Genomic DNA, 20,538 nt, shown 5'->3' on the forward strand with positions numbered 1-20,538 from the left:
TAAGGTTAACTTTAAAATACACATATACTATTCACTGTCACGTCCGTTTTTTATTTGTTTATTCAAAATATCCGTACGCAAGTAACGTCTGTCGTAGGCGTCCGTGACGTCACTCAGCCTAATTTACTTGTGTGGGACAGGGAGTACCATAATATTTTTTTTGGGGTACTCCCCATCTATGCGAAATATAAGCTTGATATCTTTACCCGTTTCTGAGAAAAAGGGCGGTGACAGACAGTCAGTCAGACAGACGGACAACAAAGAGATCCTATAACGGTTGCTTTTTTTCTTTTGACGTTCGAAACCCTAAAATTAAGTAAAAATATTATGATGCCAAAAAATGTACTTACAGGTATTGAAAAAGCGGTATATAAACAAATTATACCAGCAGAGGGTTCACCATTTAGCTGAATGTTACTTAGAAAACGGCCTTGAGTGGCGGTCAAGTTGGTCCCCGCCTGCGATACTGTCCATTAACATTGGGACTCGTTTTCATGTTTTTAGCGTACAGTCAGGTTTTTAGTTTTTTATAATTGTATATTTTTATTTGTAACTTTTTAGTTGTTTTTATTTTATGAAATTTTACGTCGGTAGGTAGTTCATGATCATTTTTTATTTCAATAATTTTGGTGTTGTTATTTAAATACCTTCAATATGCATATTTTTGTAATGTGAAAATCAAGTCCTTTCATTTGATACCTTACACGGCAAAGTTGAATTATTATTTTTTCGATCATCACGTTATGTCCTCAAGAGGGCGCTATGTACATTTTAATGGAACGTCACATAGCCTATAGCCATTGCGCCATCAATACGCTTCTAACAATACCTCATACATCAAAATCTATCAAGCCGTTTAGGCTACAGGAGGGAACAAAGAAACAGACAAACATACATATATACATACATACAATCAAAAAACATTACCCTCCTCCTTCGGCAGTCGGGTAAAAAGGAGTAAGACAGTTAAAGTATTAAAGTGTAGATAATAAGTTTCGGGCATCCTCCAGCCAACTGAACCCCGACGACAAAGCAAAGTAAATACATAGTGTCGCAAAAGGGCTATACTAAGCCAAAAGGGGATGACTCAAGGGGTCATTCTGAACTTTTGCTCTACGAGTTTTGGAAATTAACAAAAAAAAAACCTTTTTCATAGAAACTTTGTTGGACATGTGACTTTTTACCATGGAAAACGAATATTTTTTTTCGCGAATTTGCAAATCTCGTAGAACAAAAGTTGTTCAGAATGACCCCTTGAGTCATCCCCTTTTGGCTTAGTATAGCCCTTTTGCGACACTATGTATTTACTTTGCTTTGTCGTCGGGGTTCAGTTGGCTGGAGGATGCCCGAAACTTATTATCTACACTTTAATACTTTTAGTTACCTTTCTACAAGTAAATACCACATTTGTTTGAGAAAGCTAATCGGGTTCCGAGTATAGAGTAAAGTGGCACCCCTATTAATTTCTACTCTTTCCTGGTGCCTACCAGTGTAAGTAAGAATTATACTTACTTACCCTAAAATCACCCAAAATGTACTTGAACATAATTGTCAATAAAGTTGGCGAGTAAAAGTTTATCGACCCACTGTGCAAACTTACATGTGTGCGTGTCACTGCGTGTGCTGTGTGAAGAGCATTGAAAACCCAAAATTGGCGCGGCACGTCACCCTGTACGGGCCCTTAAAATACATTTACAAACTATACTTCATCAGTGACGCAAAAATTGCTATTGACATTCCTAAACCTACTTTCAGAAAACAAAAAATTAAAAGCGACCACCAAACTGACTTGCAAAATCATTAATAGCTCCCTAATAACGACATCAATGTGCGGGTAATTGTATCTATCTTTTATAAAAGAGCCAAAAAAACCCGACCCTCCTTTCACAAGGGTCCTTTCACTCCCTCAATGACGGGAGTGATTTATTAAAGAAAGCTCTTAAACCCTTGCGGTGGAGAGCTATTGTAGTTGATTTGTAACTTTTATTATGGCTGTATCATTATTGTTTTGTTCTATTAATTTAATGTCCTTCGCTCTTTGTAGGTATAACAGATCATTAGGTTCTCAGAATGCTATTTCTTGTGTCAAGATAGTGGAGTTGAACATAATCTAAACTCAAAATAGGCTTCAGCTTAGTGCAAGAAATTCCGGCCCAGGGTGTTTCGAGTGGAACTATTGCAGGGTGACCTCAGCCCTCATGTGGCAAGGATAAGTAAATAAGTTGCTATATCAGTCTTTTTAAGTTACTAAACTAACGTGCAATGGAATAAAGTTCCACTTACAAAATGTAGACACCAAATGACCCCTTTTTTTAAAAACACTCACGGGAAATGAAAAGGTTCTGAGAAAAGCACCAAATTACTCCTAAACGGAGAAAGCTAGCTCTGCAACATTGAGTTACATTCAACAGAGCATCAGGATATTCTCTACAAAAAACGGTAATATTTTGTTAAAATTTTAAATTAAATGTTTGAAAAATGAGGGGTTGTTTGTTGTTTGTGTTTTGTGAGTGGAACTATTTCATCGCCCGTGAGTGTATAATTAATTTAGAATTTGATCAAAACATTTAGTTATACGTTTTAGTTGGTAATATTCTAATGTGCTTTTAAAGGCGGCGTCATTAAACTAGTCTTATCCGTTTTAATTTGGTGCTTTTGGCACTGAATTTTTTTCATTGGTCGAGAGTGTAAGTATATATTTTGTGAGCCTTTCTTTTAAAATATACATTGCTTAGGCCGTTGCAGATATATTATGATTAGTAATTCTGTAATGATCTCTCAAATAATAATGTTGATAAGACGTATCGATATTAAATATTATTGATGTCTCGATAGGTACTTATGTTCCTTGGTCTCCATTCCTAATATTTTTAACATACTAAATAAATAAACAGTGGATTGGTTAGTGGACAACCTGGCCACCAATTTAGCATACAACGGGTCTTACAATGTGGTAAGGTGTAATTAAAAATGTTAACATTGACAAAATGTGCACATTGAATGAGGAAAATCGAGGATAGGATAGAGTGGTGTGCAGTCTGTGGAGCCCCATGAGAGGCTTTACGTCCAGTATTGGATGGTTCATCACGACCCATCAGGTCTCCACTGCTGGGGCACGGGTCTCCTGCCAATGAAGTAAGGGTTTTAGGCCTAGTCCACCACGCTGGCCTAGTGCGGGTTAGTGAACCCCAACACAAGCAAACTTGTACTGAGAGAGTTGTCGGGTAAGTGGCATCCCGACTGTCAGATGTTTTCAAGCTGCCCGAAGGCTTTGACTAGGCTTAACGACTGCTGCCGAAGCAGCAACCGGGACCCACGCCACGTTAACGTGCCCTCCGATGCACTGAAGCGTCCAGAAAAGAACCTAATGAAAATCGATCATCCTTCCAATGGCTGTGTTGATCTATTACGGTCACTGAAGATACCAACTACCGACGACGCTTTCATTGGATAGTTACGGGCTCATGATGAGGATGAAAATCCTGTGCACTGGAAGATGTTTTTAAGCTTGTAGAGTGGAAAAGACTGGGCATTAACGTCAATGGCGAATATATCTGAGTGGATGAATATCAAACTGCCATATGTCCACCTACCCGAAAAATTGACTTTTTGATTTGGTCGTGTTCTCCGTTAAAATGTCAGTTTGCCTATGCCCTTCAAGTTCCAATAAGTGGAAGGCATCCATGAGAAAAAAGCCGTTAAAAAAGTAAGTTTTTTTCAAATCCTTTTAAGTCTAACCGTTTCGCATTACAAATTTTCACAAGTCCATTCCGGCCAATCACAGAGCGTAATTTTTTCAACATGGCGTCAGTCTTGGTGAGAATTTCGAGGCTGTGGTGTGTGCTCCCAGTGTTTTATAACGAATATGAATGAAAATGTTGAGGAAATTGTGATTGTGGACCCTGATAAAGCTCGGAAAAGGAACAGATTGAAGAGTGTAGCAAATAAACGACAGAAAACTATGGCGAAGTAAGTTTAAAACCTCTTTTTTCCAACCCACGTGTCAATCACAAAGCATTTTCGTAGTAAACACAGGGCCGTATCGGGTAGAATATAATACGGTAGGTAGGTACTTTTCTACCGAAAAATTTTGGTTGATTAACTTCATTGTATTTAATAGAATATAGACTATATTAGTCTTACTGAGTCCGGCCCATGATATTAGTATTTTTCAAACAACTATAAGTCCTTATGACTCATATCAAAACAGCATAAGTCTTGTATGGGCATATCAAACTGCTATAAGTCCAAACTGTTTATTAACTTTTACGCCTTTCTATGAGTGTTATAATGGATTTGTTTATTAAAATACATTCTTAAGGTCACAAGTCAACTGATTAAATCACGGGGCAAGTTCTATGACCATTAAATAATAGAGAAAACAAAAACCTCCATTTCCCAAATTTTGCGTGGACGTGACATATGGCAGTTTGATATTCATCCACTCAATCTACGATTTGCTGATGACATAGTTATTATGGCGGAAACGCTGGAGGAGTTGGGCGAAATGCTCACAGACCTCAATGATGCCTCTAAACAAGTTGGGCTGAAAATGAACATGGACAAGACAAAGGTCATGTCGAACGAACATGTTTCATCATCGCCCGTAACTGTAGGAGGTGTCACCATCGAAGTTGTTGATCAGTATCCCTACCTAGGACAAGTGATCCGATTAGGTAAATCCAACTTCGATAAAGAGGTAGCTCGTAGAATCCAACTCGGATGGGCAGCGTTCGGGAAATTACGACACATCTTCACTGAAAACATACCTCAGTGTCTGAAAACAAAAGTTTTCAATCAGTGCGTGTTGCCAGTGATGACTTACGGAGCCGAGACGTGGTGCTTCACCAAAGGGCTTATCCACAAGCTCAGAGTTGCTCAGCGTGCTATGGAAAGGGCTATGTTAGGCGTGTCCCTGCGAGATAGGATTCGTAATGAAGAAATCCGCAGGAGAACTAAAGTTACCGACATAGCCAAAAGGATTAGCACGCTGAAATGGCAATGGGCTGGCCACGTAGCCCGCAGAGCCGACGACCGCTGGAGTAGAAAGGTTCTGGAGTGGAGACCCCGTGTCGGCAAACGGCGTGTCGGTCGCCCCCCAACCCGTTGGTCTGATGATCTACGGAAGGTAGCGGGAAGCCGCTGGATGCAGATGGCGGGTGACCGTTTGGGGTGGCGATCGTTAGGAGAGGCCTATGTCCAACAGTGGACTACGGAAGGCTGAGAGAGAGAGAGAGAGAGAGATGAGGATGACGAAATTGTAGCCTGCATGGATGCGGTTGAGTGTCATATACTTTTTAATGAGCCGTTTTCCTTGACAGCTGTCAGTTGAGCTTTTGGGTAAGCCGATAGATGGCGTGAAAACGCAGTGTACCAACTGTCAAAAATTACATAGAGAGCAAAGAGTACTAAACTCAGAATAAGAACTCACTAGTTGTGATTAAATGTCGGGTGGTAGCGCGAGCCATCCTTCCGAGGCTCAGACTGCATGTGGCTTGGGATAGTGCTAAGTATTCTGTGAATAGTTCTACCCGCGCCGTCACGTAGTGTTCTTTTCTCTATGCGCGCCGTTTGAACGGGTGCTGCGTGCGAGAACTGATTTTCTATTTTTATTTATTGTATGATCCTAAATAAGATCCCAAAGAAATACTTACAAGACAAGATGAGAATGTGTGCCGTCGCAACTTGTAAAAATAAAGGACATCATAAATTTGGAAATGATGAAAGCCAGGCGCAACAATGGATTAAGGCGACTCGGATAAATGTGCGAAAAATTGATTGGAAACTGCGAAAACATTCATGGTTGTGTTCGGATCATTTCATACCAAGTGATTTTCATTCACGTAAGTAAGTTAAATCATTCGCGGTAATGTAAATTAACCATTGTTACATAACATGATATATTATGTAGGTACCTACCTATCTAGCATAAGCACTCAAACTCAATTAATACAGGAGAAACACAAGGAAACTGAGAAAACTTGAAAAAAACGGCTGTACGCACAATCGCACTGAACGCTGAAGCAACAGTGACATCGACATCATAGAGAAAATAATACTACAATTCTACCTACCTACGTCACTTTCACATTTCGTTAGCCTCACAGAATAACATATTGTGATCTGAGTGTGTTCTGAGGGTTTGAAAGTTGGTACAACCCCAGACAACGCCATCTATTTCTCCAAAAAGGAACTTTTTTTTTTTTTAACAAACGCCTCATAGCTTTCAGTAAAAAAAAACCATCACCAAACTGTAAGCAAAGCAAGTAATGTAACGTAACGAATCCGATCCGTTTCGCATTAGATTAGTCTATGGCGTTAGCATTTATTTTTTTATGTTCGAAAAACATTCGTGAGCAAAACAAAAAATTATAAGACTACTAGCGACATCTAGGAACCGGTATTGTGAAACTTTAATATATTTAAAACCTCAAAATAATAACACGCTCGCTTTTTTATAGAAAAGCTCAGAATAATAACGATCTCGCGCTTTCGTAAAATATCTAACAATAATACCGGCCTTGCCCTTCATATTTGTGAAAAATTTATCACACATTTCCATAAAAAAATTAGGAAATACTCTTAAAAAATTAAAAGTAATTTTTCATAGTTTTATTTGCTGCCTTATCTAAACAAAAGTAGTTTTGAAACGCAGTTAAAAAATATTGCACTGCCATCTAGTGGTTAAAATATGTACTATTACATCGACGGTAAAACAGTGCACTTAAGTGAAGTCAAAAATATATTTATTATTTAAAATAATATTAATAAATGTAAAATAATATCAAGAACTTGAAAATATGAATAAAAAATAATTAACGCATTATCAAAAGTCCAGCCAGTCTACTGAAATATAGTTAAAATTAAAAGTTTTGTAATTGGCGCGACAAAGCTTCCAAGTGGCGCCGAATTTGAGAACCCCTTCACAGGAAGTGAGTGTTGAAAGTGCTACGCAGGCGCAAATTGACCTTTCGGTTGAAGAACCCGTCGGTCACATGTGAGTGTCGATAAATATCCTAGTTTTATCGCCAATCCTTTGTATTTAGTTGTGATTATTGTTTTTGTAAGTATTTAATTCAGTGCTGAAATATTTGTGAAAATAAGCCTTGCTTGCGGTGTGAAAATTGTGTAAAATACAAATGAAAAATGATATCACGGCGCCGGCACATTTGTCAAACTGCTTTTTCCTTCGTCTCAATCTTCTCCATTTGTGAAAATATATGAAGTTCATCAGTTTTCATCCCGATATATGAAGTGCATCAAGTTATGTGCCAAGTTTTCGCCAGGATATTGTGTTCAAATTTTTGCAAGTGCCATAGTCATCAAAGACCAATGCCCAAGATGTCTCGTCAGTGAAGCCACATGTTCGGGATCACCACGGCTTGGCTTTTGCCGAGGCAGCCACCTCGTGTCAGGCCTGATAAATATTTGTTTCATTCATAAATTGATCGATTCCCTATTATAAGTGTCACTTTGATATCAACAAAGATTTCGATTTCTAAGTACAAAGGGCTGCTTTTGAGGAGGTGGGGTTAGGTCGTGTCAAAATTTTCGCAAAACATCCGCTTACATCTTTAGTTTAGTCATATTTCCTGCTACATTGTAAATTCCATTTTTATGGTTGTACTGCGTGGTATTCCGAAGGTATTTGATTATATCGACGTGTTCATTTATTCGTATTTTTAAGAAATATGCTATTCGAAAGATAGCCAACTCACATGTTACGTGTTTTGACAGTGTCTATTGCTCTACATTTTATCACCACATGGTTTTTGTATGGTTAATTTTCTTCAAACGTATTCATAAGAATTTGTATCAACTAAATTTTCATGTAAGGTATCTTCGAAACAGTCATTAGGTAAGTACAAGTAGGGAGGGCCCAAGGGTAAGCTTACTTTACCCATTTTATTAAATTTGGTAGGATTTTCATGGCCACAGCGCTGAGTTGTGTCTGAAGTGTATATTAGCAATCTGGTGGCTAGTATTAGAGAATGTGTCCGAGTCCATAGAGTCGCAATTCTGGTTCTCATACCTTTGTTGTGCTGAGGAAACTCGGAAAGCAAATTGTCCCGATTATGCGTCTCACTACACAATATTGTTTTGGGATCACCGAAAAAGGGCACATGTTTTATTAATTTCAACGGTCTGCATATATTTGCTGTGCAACCCATGACTCACTCATGACAATTACAAAATTTATATTTCTATGTTATACTTAGTGAAGATTTTGTCATTTCAATCTGTTTTATTTGTTCCTTGGCATCAAAAATGTGATTTTCACATAGCCAAGTCCAATGACTAACCTTATTGGGTCAATAACCTCAGCAGTTTTTGGCAGTTGATGAATCATCATTGCCATTACCAATTCACAGTTTCATGACAAGGTCTTGTTAGTCTAGTGATAAAATTTTCTTTTTATCAGGTTTATCTGAAAGGTGCTCTATCATCTGTAGAAAGTCTTATAGGTTATCTATCCTTGGTCAATTAGGTTTGCCTTTACATTGTAGCTTCAAACTAGCTAACTCATATACAACTCTAGAACAGTTGTGCAATTTGCAGAACCTAGAGGAGGCTAAAACTATCTCATCTGCAATATTATAGTGGCCATGTTGTGTTCAGCAAGTTTACAATCTGAACTTACAACACCTTTATAGGTCTGTGTGTGATGAATCAATTGCTTGAAACTAAAGCTAAAATTAATTGTAATTTCCAACAGATCACTCCTGACCGTAGTTGATTCAAGCACAGAAACAACAGCACAATGGGCGACATCGAGGACACCCACTTCGAGACCGGGGACTCCGGTGCCTCTGCCACCTTCCCCATGCAGTGCTCGGCTCTCCGCAAGAACGGATTTGTCATGCTGAAGGGCCGTCCGTGCAAGATCGTTGAAATGTCCACCTCCAAGACTGGCAAGCACGGCCACGCTAAAGTCCATCTCGTCGGCATTGACATCTTCAACGGCAAGAAGTGAGTATTTCATTATATAAAATCGATTAAGTTGGACTTCACTGAATTTTTTGTGATAAGTAGACAATTTTTGTATGACGCAGTTATTGCAAAACTTGGAAAGGTATGCAATTTTTTTCAACACAGTTGCTTTGACATAATTAAGTTTCAGTTCATTCTAAAAGCAAGCGTAGGTACGTTTCATATTACATCAGCAATCAGCAATACAAAAAATCCAATAACAATACGAATAATTGATAATGCTGTATCTAGGTGCTGAGTGCTGACATAAATTAATTTACTCAGACATTTGCATCAATATTATTGTATTTTTTTAAAAGTTGCATTCACTATTTAAAATGTATTTACACATTTCTCGATGTGACGTCATAACTCGGATTCAGATTACTTGGAAGAATTTGCCTTTCAGCGAAAACTTGAGCCGCGTGACAGTTTATTCATAAAATACTTGAAATATGTCTATAGCTAATGATCTGATATCTACGCTCATTATAATCCATGTCGTGTTTAGATTAAAATGTTGAAATAATTAAGAATGATTGATTGTTTTACACTTAGCAGAAGACACCCTTTCAGTCACCTTAGGTTAGACAGTTAATTTAGGGGCAGGATGACGAATGCCTTAGACAGCCTTAACAGCTTATGTCCAGTGATCAGGCAGTAGACCATTACAGTCTGTAGGTTCACTTGAAAGAAAATTTCGGCGCGCTGATGCACTAACCAAGACTCAACATCTCCTTGTATTACAGCTATCGTCTGTTTCACTCTCGTTCATTTGTTTTTGCCTATTACCCTACAAATTATAATAGTATTGAGAGCTTATAGATTCCATGACAGCTCTCGTTCATTTGTTTCTACCTACTTATAACCCTGCTGATTTCAATAGTTTTGCAATCCCATAGAATAAGCATAGAATGGCATAAATATGACAGCCCTCGTTCATCTGTTTTTACGTAGTTTACGAGCCCATAGAGTCGCGGGCGCGGCCCATGCCTCGTCCGTGCTGCGGGTACTCGAACAGCGAAGTCGGCCCGACTATGCGTCTCATCCGCACCACTGTGCCTTGAGATCACCGTCCAGGGGCACAAGATTACCTTTATTAACTTATACAGTGTCCCAAAAGTCAACGTCATGCCTGGAGAGCTGTTAGGACAGTCAGGATTCATGACATTGAGTTTTGGGACACTGTAAACTAGTCTGAAAAAAAGTGACACAGATTTATTAAAGTTTATGATTAGTAACGCGTTTTTAACATATTGCGATTTAAAGATTCCGAAGTCAGTCGTAAATAGAAGCAACCATTCCATATGTATTGAAGTTAAACAGCTCCATTTCTTGTCTATGCAGTAGGTACCTTACTAACACATATTCGTATTCTGAAGCAGGACACATTTCAGCGGCGTAAACTTTGACATTTATGCATCTGTAAACCAGTTGAGCTAGGTCAAGGCTGGGACGCGTATTGATCGATCGCACACCCCATCTGAAATTCATACCCGATACAGCTGCTATTATTACTTACTTCGTTCGTACACAAAGATTTTCTTGGAAGCTGCGACAAATACGCCACAGCGTTTCATGGAGTTTTCTTTATCAAGCCATTATGAGATATAGGTACTGTATGATAAAGACTATATTATGGGGCTATTAATTATACATTATGTATTGTAATACAACAGATATAGATACATAGATTATACTATAAGTACGAAATCAATAGACTGTCTCGAATTTATCTCGATATCGAATATCAGGCGACCACCTGTTAGATGAAACAATTTTCGCCACGCGATCTTTTTGCGAATGGGAATGTTATTTATCTCACATATTTTGCTTCTTTCTACATTTTTTATGAAAGATTATAAGCAAATAATGATTAATCTTTTATTGACACTAGCACTGCTCCTTTATAGTGCTTTTTAAAGAAAAGATTAATATAATGAACACTTTTCCAGACACTCCAAACCAAAGGTGAATGAAATGAAAAATCTTTGGTATTAATTAAGTTTCCAATTCATAACTTCTTAATCAGACAAACAGTTGAGGTAAAGACGAGACTTAGTCACCATGGAAAAAAGATTACTCATTGAACAGAACAGAACACAAAAACTAACCGCTACCATCTCCCCCCTTCCAGATACGAGGACATCTGCCCCTCCACCCACAACATGGACGTGCCGCACGTGAAGCGCGAGGACTACCAGCTGACGGACATCTCGGACGACGGCTACCTGACCCTGATGGCGGACAACGGCGACCTGCGCGAGGACCTCAAGTACCCGGACGGCGACCTGGGCTCCCAGCTGCGCTCCGACTTCGACGCCGGCAAGGAATTGCTGGTGAGTTGCAGTTTTTTTTAAAGAAGGGTGGGGGAAAATTAAGAAGTGACAAAAGTTCTTCGTCGCGCTCGCTCTTGAAGCTGCGCGATGTGTGGTGAGCACGAGCAAGACTTGGCATCTTTATTGCGCCCTGTGTGTGACAAACTGTGAATGTTTGAATGAAAACAGATAGTTTGTGAGTTTCACGAGTTACAAAAGTGCTTATGAAGTACTTCGTCAGGTGCGGCTTACACGAATGCCACGCCACGCTGGGGTGGTTGCGCGATATCTAGACGCATCTTTAGCGTGTTGGTGAACAATAATGTGAAATGATAAGTTGGATGGTGCAGAGAACTCACTGACTAATCCATAGTCACAGTGACAAAGCAGAGTCCAGTTCTATTATTTACCGACAGAGGCAGTCTCTCTAGACTGGAAGTCCTCTTTATCTTAGCCCAAGCTTAGAGGTTGTATATAAACTTAGGTACTTACCTGCAGTTGGAGGAAGCTTTTGTACTTGGGCGGATATAGATCATTATTTCAGCTCTTTACATCATCAACAATCAACACCATCATAATATTTATTAGTCTCTGATACGAGTATAGAGTCTCTGACAAATTTCCATAGTTTGTTAGTGCTAAATCTACTCGAAAATAATATCTCTACCTTTAACCTGGGCCAGTGCTATCACCGGTCATATGGACCTACAGGCTTTGAGTACAATTATTATTATTAGCATGGTTAATCATTAAACACAAGAAAGTATATGGCTGATAGTATATAGCTATATTATCATTATACGTAATATTCATGCATTCCTCATAATTTGCGTTTTACGGCAACAGCTAACATAAAAATTACACTGTTACGTGCGCCATCAATAACTTTTCCATACTATGGACTTACCATAAAACTAAGATTAACTCTTTTATATTGTTTTAATTTCATGAAACAAGATGTCCTTGACGCAATTCAGATACATTTTTGATAGTAGCAATGCCTCTGATGTTAATAATAATAATTCCTTATTAATAATTATAGGTACGTCTTAATAATTTCAAATACTAGTAGTATCGAATGGCATCTATGCTTTCTTTTAACATAATAATTAACATGTACTTTTCGTTTGTTTCAGTGCACTGTGCTGAAATCTTGCGGTGAGGAGTGTGTGATCGCGGTGAAGGCAAACACGGCTCTGGACAAATAAACTTACTCAGCATTTATAGGGATATAACAAGCATATAATTTTTTTTACAATCAAAACACAACTTCTTACATAAATGTAAAACATAATATTATGTATAATTTAATGTAAAATATCAATGGTGCGCCGCGGGCCCTCCATCGCCGCCCGGCCGACTCGATGCCGACCTACCTCTCGACCACTTCCCGAATACTAGTGTATTCCGGCAACACTCAAGCCACGGTTCTTTTTTGTACAGTCATATGATGTACGTTTCTATTAACTCCTTGACTAGTCATAGAAAAGCTCTGCTGGGGCTCAGTGGTTGTTCTACGATCCAACAAGCTACCACTAAAGTATCAATAGGTCTCGGCTGCAAAGCGGGTTTATTAGTTACTTTAATTTATTGTAATGTAGGTGTGCAGTTGCCCCGAGGGGGCGGGGGCGTCGGCCGGCGGCGCTCGCGGGCATTTCCGGAACTTCTCGTTTGTTGTTTGGTTTCTCTTCGCTTCCAACGTCTTGACGTTTTTGTTTGCGCTGCGCGAGCCGCCCGGCACGTTGTTGATATCAGAGTAAATCAACTTTGCAACGTGCATATTAATGTTTTATTGTGGGTTTATACTCTTGACGAGATAAAGACGCAAACTTGAAGTTATTACCATATTTTAATGCTAAATTAAATGAATACATAAAAATCGAGAAAAAAGCAAAAAAATAGAAATAAAGAAAAAGTTGAAACATTGATGTGTATAATTGATTGATTCCTCAGTTCGCTAGGTGCGCAGGGGACGCCACTGTGCTCGCGCGCTCGGCTTTCACTTCTAATACAAAATTACAGAATCAAAATAGGCGCGTTAAATTATCAGGTGATAGTATGAATTAGGACGTGGGCGCAAATGTCGTAAGCTTTACCCTTCACGCGTAACACTTGCCATCTGTTCAAATATACTGAACAAGCTACAGTAATGAAGTTTTGTACATAACAAGAACTCATTATTTTTCTACTCAGCTACTCTTGACAAGACTGAACAATGTAATTGTCAATGGAAATCTTATCTTCAGACTGAAATGCATTTTGATAGTTACAGTAGTTGAATTTTTCTAGTTAAAATAGAACGACGGAGCTTAAAATTTGCTTGTTTCGGCCGTTGCGGGCTCTCTTTATTTGTATTTAACATTTGAACAAATGACATGTTACTCAGTGGCTTATGATTGCCTCATGGTATGTATTGTGCCACAGTAGCTGCAAGTGTTATAAGGGCCCAGTGCCAGGATAATATCCAGTAAGAACATTTGTTGAAGATGGTTTATGATATACGAAATTTAATATAAGAATGTAAGGTAAGGCCCTATGGAGAGATATTTTTTTATGCATTCAAAATTCTTACATCGCAAATTCTAGACTATATTTAGGCTGTTTTTTTACATAGTTTTACTGGTAAAACTGGTTTAGTTGTCGTTACGAATACTGTACGTTTTTTATATTATTTCAAAATTGCATTATCGTTATATTGTTGGTCTTTTTAAAGTTGCAACTTGAGTTTTAATTATTAAAAGCCTAAAGTATTTGTAAAGACATCGTAAGGTGTATAAATAAATTGCTTGGCGGGAAATAGTTTTCTTTCTTCGGTATCCTTGGTACTCGGTACTCGTCGCGTATAGCTCAGTTATTGTTAAATTCCTTTGAACCTTAGATTATTATCTAATTTAGAATATATGTATCTCATTTTGAGCGCATTAAATGTGAATAAATGTTTAGAATTAATTGTTCTAGCACCCCTTTAATTTAGATTATGATATCTATACTAGGAATTGAATGTTAAATTTACTAACTGACTGAGATGGGCGCTGAAACTGAGGCGGAAAGTTCTCCAGTCCGTCTGCAAATGCTGAGCGGAGAACCTTTTGACTCTAGTTTCAGTTGGTTTGTATAAATTTGTAAAAGATACGTAAGTATAAGATGGCAACATCGGCTCGACAATTAATTCCTATGTACAATTTCATATAGATGATCTATGTAATGTATTTCAATGGGTACGCGGGGTTTTCATAATGTGATGGATAATATACCTATTTATGGAAGAGGCGTTTTACTAAAAAAACTGCGGAATTTGGTATTAATTTAAATGTTGTACAAACCAATGTATTCAATGATAAATATATATCAAAGGGTCCATCTTCGGACGCAGTTTTTTTGGTACATACTTAATTAGGAATAAAATATGAGCTCAACATGACTTTGCTGTCGCCTATTTCACGTAAGTCCAAAAAATGCATAAGTCCCAAATGAATAAATACCAAGTCATGAAGCTCACAATTTCTTATTTACTAATGAAGAACCGTTTTATAAATTAATATAAGGTCCGCATAAACGTTCTACTCTCCTAAGAGTTGGTGTCGTATACAACTTCTAAATATGAATGCAGTATCGAATTTAACCACACAAGGCCAATAACTAAATGTAAAAATGCAGTATGTATAACAGTCTGTGGAATAAATCTGTACAAAACGAAGCATCGTGCGTTGTGATTCGTAGAACCTTTAGTTTGTTTTGGCCCCTTTTAAGTTAATTTTGCTACCTGCGCTTTACTATACTTTAGTACACATTATTATTATTTAGTACCTAACAACTACTAGTATGTTGACTGGCACAACATTTATTGGCGAGGATAGGGTTTGGCAGTAATATAAAACAAAAAGATCTGGTAACAGTTTTATAACGGAACTTTATTATCACAGCGTGATTGTGCTCAAAAACAGTTAGTTTAGTTTCCTTTTAAAATATGTATAAGTACACGACAGCGTCACATGCTGATTATGCATAAAAGATCCTGGGAATAAAAATCAACTAAAATATATAACAATGAACCAAGGTGAGTATAAAAGTAGGTAGCTATTATACAGGTTATCTTGTAAATAGTGGACCAAATGAAAGGAAGGAGATTTAGGGGTTAAATCCGTAAACCTTTTTTCGTTGGTCCAATATTTACGGTACACCCCATACATATAAGTTACAATCTTACAACTTAAAAATAGTAAATAATCTCACGCTGCGGTTAAGGAACAGATACTATACTTGCATTTAACTTTTGCGTTCTTTTGCTAGCCATCTAAATAATTTTGGAGGTAAAAAATCAAATAAAACGTAAGTAATGTGACGTGTACCTGACACTCCACTCGATTGTGCCACTTGGTTTTGTTCCGCGGCGGCGGCGAGCTTCGTTGTACTTAAACCTGTGACTATCGGTAAGTGAAAAAAATATTCTCAGTACAAAACTATAAGTATTAAAAACAGTATTATGTAAAGGGCGGAATTTAAGAAACGACACTGTTATAAGCTCCGCAAAGTAAATGTCATTAGCATTTACGATAAGTATCCCTAATGTTAACAAGTGATAAGTATCCCTTAAGTTAGGTATGCATTAAATAAAAAAACTTAATACTTATAAATATATAAATACTTGTGATAACTAACTGTAGTTATCACTAACAATATTCTGATACCCCCTTCAACATAATCATTCTTTCCACACTTAGCAATGTTACATAGGTACCCATCGTTATTATTAATATTCTTATAAATATCAAGGCACTTAAAACAGGAGTTCAGCACAACACCACGTACCAGCTATCTATCTATGTTTGGCTCAGCATTTTGGAGGTCAGGATTGGTCGCTTGGTCCACTTTATCTAACTCATTGTCTTCATCATCATCACTTTCACTGTCTGATGATGATGATATGTCAATGCAAACTTGTGGTTCACCACAGTCCAGTACCTTAATTTGAACATTATCAAGGCCATTGTTATCAAATTCTAACATAAGCTTGAGAGTTTCTTCCGCTGACAATCCAGGTTCTTCTTTGATCTTTACACCTTCATCAGCACTTTCTGGTAATACAGCAGTTGCCACAGCATGTTCAATAACAGCTTCTACTTGTGAATATCGCAAATCTGTAATGTTTTCATTTTCAATATTATGATTATTGGCACTTGTATCATTTGCTAAAATATCACTTTCTTGGTCAAGTGTGCTTGTTCTTATATTGTTTTCTAAAACATCAGTTTCTGTATTATTCTTCCTTGCACCTGTATTATTTTCTATAATTCTACTTCCTTTGTTTTCTGTATTATCTTCCTTTTGTATACTATTGTGTGTATCATGCATCACACCTTCACTATCTCCTGTGCTTCTCTGACTATCATTGCCAGCAATAACGTCATTTTCAGTGGCTTCAAAAAGTTCAACTTTAACTGGCATAGGATTTAAATCGTTATTGTTGCCAGGTAAATCATCAAATTCCACATCAGAGTGTTCATCGTCTGTTGTGCTGTAGTCGTCAGAATCTGAACACACTATTACGTCACTAGGGTCTATTGGCTGCGGAACCAACAGAGGTTTTTGATCAATCGGTTCTGTTTTTAAATTTTGTTCTCGACACGATAGGTCATATTCTATTGGGACTTCATAGGAAAAGTCTGCATTAGTTGACGTGGTCGGTACTTGAGTAGGGTCGACTGATATTTCGATGTATTTCTTGCCTGCAATCTCGGTCGTTACTGCGCTTGGTTTAAATACAGTTATTTTATTTCTCTGCTTGCCAGCCGATCCTGGCGTTAGTTGTGAGTAGCTGAAAATAATACAGTAGAAATTATTACTCACTAAGTAGGTATATGAAAAAAATATGTTTTATTAGTCTACCCTATTTTCTAACCGAAACACCTACTAAATCAAATCAAACATTCAACGAGAAATCTACATATTGATACACATAGACACAACCAAAACCAAAGCTTTAAAAACAACCCAACTCACTGCTCCAGTATATCAGCTTCCTTCCGCCTAGCTATCCGTCGGTTGTCCTCGAGCTTGGCCCACAACAGCGGGTCGCTGTCAGCCGGGTCCACATCCACAGAGCCCTCCACCTTGCTCACCAGGTCGCGCCACTCGCGCTTCTGCCGGCGCTTCTGGAGCGCTTTACCGCATTCCGTGAATAATCGCCGTGCTGGAAAATGGAGTGGTGTGGAAAATGTGGTGTGTTCAAAGTATGTGAGTAAGTTTTTTTTTTAAATTATGCTTTTTGAGTAAGGTGGACTCTGGGTACATTTCAGACTTACTTCTAATTACTTCCAGATTGTAAAGTACTTAAATAATTGATGTATAATAGTCAGATTTTTTGTTAATGTCTGTAAATGTTTGTCTTTAAATTATTATTACTCCAAGTGAAGCTGTTTTAGATTTACTAGGCTCACAGATTGTAATAACTGGCGAAAAGATTAAGCAAGTAAATAGTTTGGTTAATGAAAGGGTTCTCTGTATGCTTAAAACGAGATTTCTGGTAAGATCCAATAACTTTTCTCATACCTTCCTCAAGTATTTGCCCTTTACTCCAGTTCAACAAGTCTTCTTCATTTGCAGCTTTCACACATTTGACTATGTCTATAAAGTCGGGAAATGAGAGGTCCCCGTTTTCTTCCCTGTTTTCTTTGAGCCACGCTTGAAGCTTCTGAGCTGGACCCTGAGGGTGCCCTTCTGTTATGCGTATCTTTATGTGACCAATCTTAGCGCTTGGTTTGTAGTCGCTTTTTGTCAGTTTACAGAGTTCTTTGTATACTCTTACTAGCTCGCCTTTGAACCTGGAATTAATTGTTTACTTAGCAGGTATTCGTAAAATAGTATATTTAATTAAATTTTTTGCATAAATTTGAATTAAATGCTTACCAATCACTCATTAAATAAGGCGATGTGACACACTCATCTTCATCTGTCACTTCCATTTCATCATAAAACTTTATTTTTTCTTTGCAAAGTTGTAGATGAGCCTCTAAACCTTTGATTCTCTCTTCTATTTGTTTCTGCTCTTGTTCAGGATCTATATTACTGATAGCTGAAGTAATTTCTATTGGGATATCTTCGTTCTTTTGTTTTGGCTGTTCAACAAAATTACTTGTTACTGAGGTTATTTGAATTGGTAAATTTTCTTTCTCCTCAGCTACGAAGATAACATCCTCAGGTTCATTATCAACATCTATGACGGCAGCTGCTTCTGGTTCATTGTCCAGATCTATAACATCAACTATTTGGTTCTTTGGTGTTACTTCTAGAAGTCGCCTTTTCTTTGAAGTTCCTAAAAATGTCATAATTTTGGGAATTAAAAAAAGGCTACTTGCAGTATCATTTGTATTTAAATAGTTTAAAAATGTTTCACTAGGAAGGTAGTTGGTTAAGCTACTTATTAAAAAAAAAACTCAAAAAATATACAGTGCTCCAAAATTGATAATGCGCATAGAAATCTTTGACAGATTGGTTGTTTTCGATTATGTGACACATGATATTGATTCCTATATCTTTCGAACAAAGTGCAAAATGCAAGTGTTTTTTTTAAGGCTCTTACGATTTAATGATTCGGGTGTGAAGATCTGCATGTGCATTATTAATTTCGGACAAGTGTAGATTGCTAGCTGTTGCTTGAACTTAAAATATCTCACCTGAATCTTTGTCCAATGTTATCAACTTGGCCCTCTTCCGCAATGCATGACTTTTAAGGTTCATACAAACTTCTCTCAAATATGAGAATTTATGTTCTGGGTTCTTTTTCATTTGAACTATAATGTTTTCTAGAAACTTTCTGAACTCCAATGCTTCAGTGTGTTTTTTATCAGCTAGCTTGTAGTAAGGGATTAAGTTTCTATTCAAAATCCTAGTCATTCCTTCTGAAAACTCAAAATCTATGCATACATCCAGAAGCTTCATGAATTCTGGGGAAAAGTCATTGACATCATGTTCAACACCAAATATACTTCTTATATTTGATGGTACTTCTGTTACTGTTTCTTTATTAGATGTGACTTCGTCAATTTCAATAACTATTTTTGTAGACTTCAAGTTTGGTTCCTTCAGTTCATCCTCAACGGTGATAGTTAGTTTTTTATTAGTTTCAGTAGTAGTAGTCTTCTTGACATCAGTTTTGGCTGCACTGGTTTTTTCTTGATGTTTTGGATTGTTCTGTTCAATTGCTTCCACCTGCAATATAATAATTATAGTAAAATTCTTATGATATTTCTAAATAGGCAGCTGCCAGCCAGCATTTGACTGCAATTTGTGGCAGCAATATTAGCTATAGTTTTCTTACATAACGAAAACATTATATCTACTACAGAATATGAAAATTTTTGGAAAATAAATGGACACAACTTTGTTACACAGTGAATTTGTGGTTAATTAAATATGATTTGAAGTAGCTATCAGAAAATGAACTCAAGAAAATTAACAACAATAGTTCAGGCTAGCCAATATTGAAGTATTTTTAGGCCAGGAAACTGAACCTAAAAATACCAGTGTAAAAGTTTCTGCAAAACACTATATTTAGATTTTCTCCTTTAAGATACATTCTTTGCATGAGAAAGTAAGTTTTCGGAATGTTACCACAAAACCACATCCAAGAAAATAAAAAGATTAAGAACTGCTAATGCTAAAGTGAGACCCAGGCCATGAGGTCACAGAGATCAAAGGAGTTATTTTGTATTTTTTTTAGTAAGCACTAAATTTAGCTTTTGCCTGATTTATTATGCATTATTACAAACTTCAACAGGTGCACTCAGGTAAGCTTAAAATATTATATTTGTGTACAAATGTCCGAATCGTACGGAATTATCTACTGTGAATAAATAGGTAAGTCAATACTTCAATTAATTATAATAAACTTCAGTGATAGTAAACAAAAGTAAGTCTATAAACCAACCCAACCTATAAATAAACTTTTAAAACTTAAAGACAATGTTTTATTACCTCATCATCAGATGAACCAATTTCCACTGTTTCGGTAGCATTCATTATTCATTCTTTTTCAGATACTTTACAACACTTTTTCAGATTCTAAACTTAAAAATACAAACAAAAAGAAAATTGCGCCAGCAGACAAGACCATTCCACATTTTGACACTGACTGACGTGAGTGAGTTGAGTGACGTTTGTGTTGGGCGAACTTCAACAACTTTCAATTTCTGCCAGTATCGGTTCTTTTTAGTTTGTCTTTGTAGTTGTGTGTGTGTTATTTTTACTATCG

General features: G+C 37.3%; 2 protein-coding genes across 3 annotated transcripts; one reads left to right on the forward strand and one right to left on the reverse strand.

The window, feature by feature from the left end:
- Window positions 1-6,879: 6,879 nt before the first annotated feature.
- Window positions 6,880-13,214, forward strand: LOC105397182 (eukaryotic translation initiation factor 5A). 2 transcript variants are annotated; one of them, XM_038117280.2, is made up of 4 exons: window positions 6,880-6,997; window positions 8,717-8,970; window positions 11,108-11,309; window positions 12,425-13,214. In XM_038117280.2, exons 2-4 carry the CDS (start codon window positions 8,762-8,764, stop codon window positions 12,494-12,496), a joined length of 483 nt encoding a protein of 160 aa, XP_037973208.1. In that variant the 5' UTR covers window positions 6,880-6,997; window positions 8,717-8,761; the 3' UTR covers window positions 12,497-13,214. The 2 variants fall into 2 exon arrangements, with proteins under 2 accessions (XP_037973208.1, XP_037973207.1); XM_038117279.2 differs by having other exon boundaries at window positions 6,933-7,063.
- Window positions 13,215-16,100: 2,886 nt separating this feature from the next.
- On the reverse strand, window positions 16,101-20,423 carry LOC105397181. The gene is made up of 6 exons (XM_048625768.1): window positions 20,262-20,423; window positions 18,962-19,496; window positions 18,195-18,600; window positions 17,838-18,109; window positions 17,289-17,478; window positions 16,101-17,103 (listed from the first exon to the last, which is right to left on the reverse strand). The coding sequence occupies exons 1-6, from the start codon at window positions 20,304-20,306 to the stop codon at window positions 16,101-16,103; spliced, it is 2,451 nt and encodes an 816-aa protein (XP_048481725.1). The 5' UTR covers window positions 20,307-20,423.
- Between the last annotated feature and the right edge of the window lie 115 nt (window positions 20,424-20,538).

This window comes from Plutella xylostella, chromosome 3, assembly GCF_932276165.1.
Source record: "Plutella xylostella chromosome 3, ilPluXylo3.1, whole genome shotgun sequence".
NCBI lineage: Eukaryota > Metazoa > Arthropoda > Insecta > Lepidoptera > Plutellidae > Plutella > Plutella xylostella.

Excerpts from the sequence above, each read along its gene's own strand:
- LOC105397182 (XM_038117280.2), top strand. The coding sequence starts at position 8,762 with ATGGGCGACATCGAGGACACCCACTTCGAGACCGGGGACTCCGGTGCC. Across the intron at positions 8,971-11,107 it reads GACATCTTCAACGGCAAGAA|ATACGAGGACATCTGCCCCT; the intron begins GTGAGTATTTCA and ends CCCCCCTTCCAG. Across the intron at positions 11,310-12,424 it reads ACGCCGGCAAGGAATTGCTG|TGCACTGTGCTGAAATCTTG; the intron begins GTGAGTTGCAGT and ends CGTTTGTTTCAG.
- LOC105397181 (XM_048625768.1), bottom strand. The coding sequence starts at position 20,306 with ATGAATGCTACCGAAACAGTGGAAATTGGTTCATCTGATGATGAG. Across the intron at positions 18,110-18,194 it reads CCTTATTTAATGAGTGATTG|GTTCAAAGGCGAGCTAGTAA; the intron begins GTAAGCATTTAA and ends AATTAATTCCAG. Across the intron at positions 17,479-17,837 it reads AGGGCAAATACTTGAGGAAG|CACGGCGATTATTCACGGAA; the intron begins GTATGAGAAAAG and ends TCCATTTTCCAG.